The sequence below is a fragment of the Montipora capricornis genome, chromosome 4 (genome assembly GCF_036669925.1).
Source record: "Montipora capricornis isolate CH-2021 chromosome 4, ASM3666992v2, whole genome shotgun sequence".
Classification (NCBI taxonomy): Eukaryota; Metazoa; Cnidaria; class Anthozoa; order Scleractinia; family Acroporidae; genus Montipora; species Montipora capricornis.
Window position 1 is genome coordinate 11,804,007 of NC_090886.1, and position 8,537 is coordinate 11,812,543.

The 8,537-nt window shown below is 38.0% G+C and overlaps 1 protein-coding gene across 1 annotated transcript in view; it reads left to right on the top strand.

The window, feature by feature from the left end:
- The first annotated feature begins 2,236 nt into the window (after window positions 1-2,236).
- Window positions 2,237-8,537, top strand: part of LOC138044462 (COUP transcription factor 1-like) — a 7,953-nt gene continuing 1,652 nt past the window's right edge. The window contains exons 1-2 of the mRNA XM_068890969.1: window positions 2,237-2,595; window positions 3,379-3,957. Coding sequence (XP_068747070.1) covers window positions 2,379-2,595; window positions 3,379-3,957 — 796 coding nt within the window. The 5' untranslated portion in view covers window positions 2,237-2,378. The remainder of the gene's footprint in view (window positions 2,596-3,378; window positions 3,958-8,537) is intronic.

The window sequence follows — 8,537 nt, forward strand, 5'->3', positions numbered from 1 at the left end:
AGCTGTGAAGCGCTTGTGAAAAAAACGAAGATGAAACGCCCGAGGAGGCACGCACGGCGTGTTTTAATTCAAATAACATTTATTGGGCAACTAATTTACCTCACAGCAGGTAAAAGAGTTAAGGATTCATTCAGTTTTAACCACTCTTTTCAGAACCAAAGAGAACGCTTCATTTTTGGAAAAAGAAAAATTTGAAGAACCGAAGGCAAACAAACATTTAACGAGTTTGTCAAGTAAAATGAACATCTTGTCCCAGCTTGGTGAAAATTTCCATTATTTGACAGATCAACTTAAATGAATGAATTTTAATCCTCAATATATTTGATCGGCTAGAGGGAAAAAAAAATGTTAGCTTAATGGTGGCCAGGGTCGCTGCATTTTTTGGCGTTATCGTAGAACTGAAATGTATTTACACGACTTTTATGAAATATACATTCAAAATAATTCAGCCAGTAATGCGATTCGACCATACTGATTTCTTTCTCGTTTGTTTTTGGTAAAAGGAGATTTTAAATACCATCAATTCGAAGTATAATTAAAGTTGTACATGTTAAAATGTTGTTCGCGAAAAAGAGAAAAAGTGGGAATATCCTGTATTCTTTCTTTAGTTCTTGTGGCAGATTTAATGGCTGGCGAATGCACAGCTGGTAGTTTAAGTAAAATTTCCCGCGTTCGCGGTCGAAAAACATGACCTCTCGCTGTCTGTTAATTTAAAATCGTCGTTTATTTGCCGTTTCAATTGAATTCAGTTTTATTTGCTCGCTCACATAAAGCGTGCGAGTCAAGAGTCTTTGGCAAGTACCGTTTCATTAGTTATTTCAAAGTCTTTTTGTCGAGTGTTTTTAATTGATTACAAAGTCGTTATTTCTATCACTTCTATCTCTGCACGTTTTTTTAAACAAACGTCTGAATGTCACTTTAAAAGCGAATTGAAAATAAGGTGAAAAAGGAATTAAATTTACTGAAGCTTCCACTTGCTGTCACGTTTTCTGTCTTAAATAATGTGGTTTGAAATAGAAAAAACAAACTAGCGTGCGAATTTTCAATAATGCAAACTCCAATATTAAGAAAGCGGTTCCCCTTGTTTTCAAAAGGAAGGCCTTTGTTATCATTCGCTGACATACACCTTGATCCTGTAATTCATTTGATGTCTTCAAAGCCCCCTACTTCGACAAGTTCTTCGTTTATCTCAATGTTAATTTTGTATTATTCACCCAAAGAAAAAAAAAAGAAAAATGTTTCGCCTTTTTCCTTGGAACTGAGCGGTCCTCGACATTTTGCAACCGAAACTTCAATCTTTTTCCTCAGGGGTGTAAAATAGAAAATTATACTTTCAAACCGTTTAGCCAGTTTTGAAAAAGTCCCATATATTTTTCTAGAGATTATTGTAAATTACAATTTACGTTTAACCTAAACGTACCATTCACGGTGAAGTAAATGTCGTTTTGATTTCATTTTATTGTAACTTTTGTGCTGAGTTATTCCACATAAAGCAACTCGAGGCCGACGTCACAGGAAATCCTGCCATTATTCTCATCCATTTTAAATTGATTTTTGTTTCGTTTCATATCAAGCATGTATCTTTCACATAAAAAGAACCGATTTAAGTACTCTGAGACGAACAAATTGTAGCTACACTTATTCTGGCGGAAGGCTGAGCATCTTATCGAAGCATTTTATTTAAATACCGTGCGAATCGGACATCTGCGAATATTGTTTCACCATCAAGTCCTTATTAAGTAGTAATCTTTTTCTTTGAGCCTGCAAAAAATTAGATGTTGCCAGGAAATCTAAATAAACAAGTTCTGTATTACTTTTTAAATAGTGCGAACGTGAGTTAAAGACCCCTTGGTGCCCGAAGTCATAAATTAAAAAGGGGGGAAAAAAGCGAAGAGTCATTTTTTCAGCGATGAAAAAAACAACAACAGACAGAAGATCAACGGTTTTTTGAGGGGTTCATCTTAAAGCTGTTTCCTTCTGTTAAGGTAGCGTATTGTTTTCGAGAAAAAAGCCACTGTATAAATATTCAACGAATGCCCGCGAAAAGAAAACAGTTCTGACCGAAAAAACAGATTAACAGAGGGCGCGCGTTCAATGTTAATAATTGCGCCACCGAATCAATCATAGATCAAAACCTCTTCTCAATTATGACATATGCCACAGCTTTGAGCTTGATGGTCATAACAAATTATTCACTGTGTGTAATATAAATTCGGAGGGGCGTTTGTAATAGAATCGCTAGGTCACTTTTACAGGCGTGCAAGATCTTCTCAGTGTACTGATCTATTTCTGCGCGCGGATAACTGAAAAAAAACGTAACTTTGCTATTTAAGGCGGTTTAATCTAAATAGCAGAGAGATATTCTGCTCATAATCGAAATGGAAATTTGCTGTGTGTGTGGAGACCATTCCACGGGACGACATTACGGCGCAAATACTTGCGAAGGTTGCAAGCTTTTCTTCAAGCGAAGCATCAAGAAGCGACTGTATTACACTTGCAGAGTGGCTGGATGTTGTCCGGTAAACAAACGCTATCGAAACAGTTGTCAATATTGCAGAATGAAGAAATGTCTCAGGGTCGGAATGAAAAGAGAAGGTGAGAATTACATGAGAGTTTATTTCCTTTCATAATTTTATTGTCTCGCAAAGTTTGAACGCAGTGGGAAATACGTTTGAATTACGCCCAAATATGCTAGGGATATGAACAGAGCGAATCAAACAAGGGTTCCCATGTTACATAACTAAATTAAGTAATTAAATTATTCAGAGGTAAATTATCGAAACCTTCAAAAACTGGACTAATTTCTGAGCTCTCTCGTGTTGACATTAAACACCTTTTTCGGCCATAGAATTCGGAAGTTTAACTTTGATAACTTAAAAGGAACCAAATTTTTGAGGAACCTTCATCAATTAGCTAACGCCATACATTAAATCCATTCATTTCCGAAAAACTTCCACGAAAAATAATGATGAAAAATGTCAACCGTGCTCCAATTGAGCCAGTTGAGGCCCAATTTCAGTTTGATATTACGATAAAGTTGACAGAAAAATAAGGTATTAAGTCAACGTTGTGTCGTGGATCGTCGCTTTATTCGAAACTAAGAGTTTCTTTAACGACAATAGCGTCTTCTTTAGGTGTTACTCTGTTTTTTTTTTTTGCTGTTTCAACCGTTATATGGTTTAGAGCTAATACCTAAAGGATTCAAGATCCGTGAAACCCCCAAAATTTGACCTTTATTCCAACTCAGTGGCTACGCCCTTAAAACTTTATTCATAGTTCTGATATATTGTGGCAATCGAACATAAAATGAATTTTTCTTATTTTGTGATTGTTTGCTTTAGAAACCTTACGAGGATTAAATTTGATTTCCTTTGATAGCTGTTCAACAAACAAGAGCTCCAGATTTCGAAAAGGGAAGAAGACGAAATCGACGGCAACAAATGAAATCCGACGTACGACGAGAGACCGATTTTGCTTCATTGTCTGATTTCGTTCATCATCTTCAGGCAGTTGAGCCTTATCAAACAACGCGAACGAAGAACGAGGCAAGGTCGACTTTAGAAGAAAACAACGCTTTATACGCGGTGGAAGGTTCCAACGTTGCGCCAAAGCTGGTCGTTTTGGAGAATACAACGGAAATTGCCGCACGCTTGCTATTTATGTCGATTCACTGGGCAAAGGATGTTCGTCACTTTTCCGAACTGTCACATTTTGACCAAATCATACTCCTGCAAGAAAACTGGTTCAAGATATTCGTTATTAACCTGGTCCAGTGGGCTATGCCTTTCGAGTTAGCGCCTCTGGTCGCCGAAGTCGTAGAAAAAACACCTTCTGAACATCTGGATGACGTTCTTCATAAAATAGGAAAGATGAATGAGGTCGTTTGCAAACTTCTCCACCTGGAATTGGACAGGGCCGAGTTTTGTCTTTTGAAAGCACTAGCGCTTTTCAATCCTGGTAAGTTGCAAAAAAATTGTGTTTTCGTGATTCTACTGGGAGATAAAGTTCGTCAGTGTTGGGAATAAAAATATCATGAAACTCTTTAAAGGAACTAAGCAAACGACCAGTTCAGTTTTTAATCGAAGGGGTTTCAACAAAGACCACTTTTTTTCGACTCCGAGCGTTTTTTCCGTATTAATTGTAAGCTCCAGGCTATTTTGGAAAGAATGCCGAAAATTTTAAAGATAAAAACTTCAAGTAGGGGAGAAAAAAGAAAGGAATATGACATTGCCGCAACACAAAGTATCCTGTTGACAAAATATCGCGCTTGTGTTGGGAATGGAACAGGGATCTGTCTCGTTGGCACTTCGTATTTTCATTCAAATGACCCTGCAATTGATCGAGTAAGGAATTTTGGCACTCCCCATTGGCGTGAAAATTAAAACATAACCTTCGTGTTATATATATTTAAATATACATAAACAAGGGATAGGAACACGCGATACGTCAAATTAGTAAATTACAGAATTTGTACCTGCCGCATTTTCTTCTGGCTGAAACGAAAAGTGCAAGAAAAGCGAAGTCGCCGAGTTTTTCTCATTGGTTTTGTAAAGTAAACTTTAGTAAATAAGAGTCTTGTTTAATCTACATTATAGCCAGGGAGACAGCTGGGAATTTGCAAATGAACAAAAAGGTGTCATTCTCGATCATTCACCTCTTCGCTACGGAAGAAACAAATCTTTTAAGCCGAAATGTATTTAATTTATCCAAAACGAAAGTCATTTTGTCCGGAAGGGTGTAGCGATTTTTGTTTTCGTTTGGAGAAGTTAATTTAAGATTCTCTCATTTCACCGTTGTCTCAATAATTGAAAAGGAATCTTTTTCAAATATATTTGTATTGATAAGCACAGCTTTTGGCAGACTATAGAAAATTTATTTGTACAAATTTAATACCTGGGCTGAATTTTTGTCTTGTTCGTGAGAGTTTGACTTTGCAACACCAAAAGAACCCTTCCGGCAAAGATGAGTAAAAAATGACGAATTAATCAGTTTTCGGCGGAAACCAAATTAATTGCTGCTTCCCACAGTAGATGAAAAGCGATAAACGGAGCACGTTCACAAAACAGACGAGGCTTCGCTTAGTGGAAGAAAATATGCGAATTTTCTATTATCTCAGAATTGAAGGCGTATAGTCTGTAATTTTACAACTGAGGTCAACACCTACGCATACAAAGTAAAAGTTCAGTGTTTAACAAAGAAGTGTTGTGTCTTTGTATGTTATATCTTATTCGAGTACTGATTTTATAGCTTGAATCCTTTCGCTTAAAATAAATTCGATTCAACGTATTATGTATTCTTCTCAAGACTTGACTTTCGCCTCTCAAAAATTTTATCACGGAGGTGAAAGATCTTTGATGATAACGAAAATCTATTCATCACATGAGTAAATTTGTCAGTTTATTATACGAAATGTGTCGCTCTACACCTCCGTGAATTTTCCAATACAAATTGAAAAGAAGATAGAGGTTCGATTGACTGCGTGTCAGTCTTGCGCGCCGCGAAAACAGAAGAAGGGAAAAAAAACAGATTGCCCCCGACATAAAATGGGGCGGAACAATCTGCGAGCCAGCGAGTCATGCGAGCCAGCGAGTCATGCGAGCCATGCGAGTCTCGCATCTATACGGTTTCCCACTAGGGACATGCTGTAAATTAAAGAGTTGCTGCAAATAAAATAAAAGGTAAGAAAGATAAAGTCTGCTTACGAGCCAAGTGGCCCATTAGGCCGGAGCTTATCCCGGTTTCTGTACCATGAAGAGACTTGGGGTATTTCTACTACCCCCTGGATGGGATGCCAGTCTATCGCAGGGTTACCCCCTTGCATTTCCGCCATTTATGCACCTGGGTGGAGAAAGGCAGCGTGAGAGTAAAGTGTCTACCCAAGAACACAACACAATGTCCCCGGCCAGGACCCGAACCTGGACCACTCGATCCGGAGTCGAGCGCACTAACCATGAGGCCCCCGCGCCTCTCACCCAAATATAAAGTTGCTGTAAATTAAAAGAAGTTGCAGCAAATTAATAAAGTTGCTGCAAATTAAAACATCAAATGTATGCGTGCGCACTGAAGGAAGGACAGGTAGAAAACACAGGTCACAGGTCCCAAGTCATAGGTCATTGTTTTACCAATACAGAAGCAACCCTAACATTAACAGGCCTAATTAAGCCTAAGGTTGCCTTTACTGGATGTTTAGGATACTTTCTGTATTGTTAAAACAATGACCTGTGACCTGTGTTTTGTACCTGTCCTTCCTTCAGTGCGCGCGGATTCGTTTGATGTTATAATTTGCAGCAACATTCTTTTAATTTGCAGACAGACCCAGCAACTCTGTAATTTGAAGCATGTCCCTTGTGGGCCACCGTACATCTAAGTTAAAGCACCCATTTCAACTTGAATAGCGCTGATAAACAGTATTTAAGTCTATGAAGGGGTAGTTTCTAAAGAAACTGTGGTGCTGCGTCGGTGGGGAAGTAGTATACAAAATTTGGTTTTATCAACGGAGTTGATAATGTAAATTGGCCACCGTACAGAGATTCTAAAAGCTAATTTTAAAACGGTTAGCTCTCAATAAGTGTGTGACTCGCAAGTTTGTTTTGCATGGCTCGCATGTAGACTTGCACGGCTCGCCATGTTTGCTCGCATGATTCGCAGCCATGGCTCGCATGGATCGCAGCCATCATGATGGCTCGCGTGACTCGCACGGCTCGCTGGCTCGCACATTGTCCGCACACATATAAAACACATTTCGATGTAACTCCACAAAATGAGGAACTTAACAAACAGAGACAGTATCATCGGTCACAGCCAATGAATGCAACGTATGAAGATTAATGAAAACTAAGGAATGACCGGAGGACATTTCAGACTCGAAGACGAACAATTGAAGTTTAATGTCTCTCACATGAAAATAATTTTCCCGGCCGGGGCTACTAAACAACCTTTAACTGAGGATTTTAACCACAAATTAAAGACTAGATATGCTTGTACTGTAAACGAACATAGCAAAACACAAAGGGGCTCAGTAGCTTTCATTTTAACAAAAACGCTATGATGTCGGTCAAAAAAGTACACCACACAGTTTGTGGTTTTAGCGCATAATAAACGGTATGACACAGAAAAGCTTCCATTAGAACATTCACACATTAAGGCATTTTACTCACAGACTGTCAAAAGTCAAAAACGACTTGTTCTGGACAATAAATAGCATCACAGGATAGGACTTCTCGCGAAAGCTGTCTTTTGAACGGTCACAGTGAAAGAGCTTATTTACAAACGCAAAAGTAAGAACCACTTTTTACAGTACAATGAAAATGTGCTTCCGAAAGTAATGCTCGGTAGCTTTCATTTGAATGGTCGCACTTACCCACAGACTCAAAAATTAGAACCACCTTGTTTGGTTAAGTAATCATTGTTACAGGAAAGCTAAGTACTGCTCAGTAGCTTTCGTGTCATTGGTTGCACTCAGATATAGTTTCATTTTCAGGTTCATAAGTTTACTCTGTTTTTTTTTCATTTATTTAAATACAGTACTTACATTACTTACAAGACACCGTTACTTACACTACTACTGCTACTCACAAAAACTATCTAAACTTACACTACTAATACTATTCACAATATCGTACTTTACATTGTTCGCTATACTTGGAAATCATTACATATAAAAAAAATAAATAAACAAATAAATAAATAAATACATTAAATAATAATAATAATAATAATAAAAACCTTGCTATGTATTAATGAGTGTCTAAAAGGTCACGGATGCTCGAATGCTTGGTGACTCCGTGGATAATTTGCTCTTTAAAAATACTTTGAACGTTGTTATGCTGTGAGCTTCACTTTCTTTGGCTGCAGTATAGATGTAGTAACGGACTACTATAAGGCACAGGTTGACAGCGCGAAAAGATCGCTTCTCGGGGTGATGTGCATATATTTTACCATTGTTCGTCAGAGCTACCTTCGGCAAGTTACTAGAGTTCCACTCTGTTTTTTTTATAAGGACGTCTAATTTTGGGGACGAGGCTGAACGTTTTTATCTTTTTGCGATTTGAGCCTGAAAACGTTCTTCATATGTTCTTAAAATTGTGTGGTCATACTAACCCTAACCCTAACCCTAACCTTATTGTTGGAAATAGGTAGCAGAGGCTTAGACTTAACGGGACACTTGGTGTTGGATGCCCAAATTGGGTGCGGTGCATCTAATTAGTGTCAATCCTGGACATGAATGGTTCTTATAAAAGGAAAATGAGTGTACTCATAAAAACATTACAGCACCAGAGGAAACTGTCGTGCTGCGTTGCTGGGGAGTAAAACAAGAATCAAACTAAGGTTTCGTCAAAAGAGTTGAATAAAGTTTACCACCCAGCGTAAGAAATATTAGGGGCCTTTAGATTATAGAACGAGGATGAGAACGAGTACGAGTTTTGACTGGTAGTTTTTAGCGAAAATACTTAAAAAATTTATGACCCGTACGATTAATTCTACTCTTTTTTTAGCAGAATAGGTTGCTCAGTTATTCTAATTGCTGTTACCTGGGC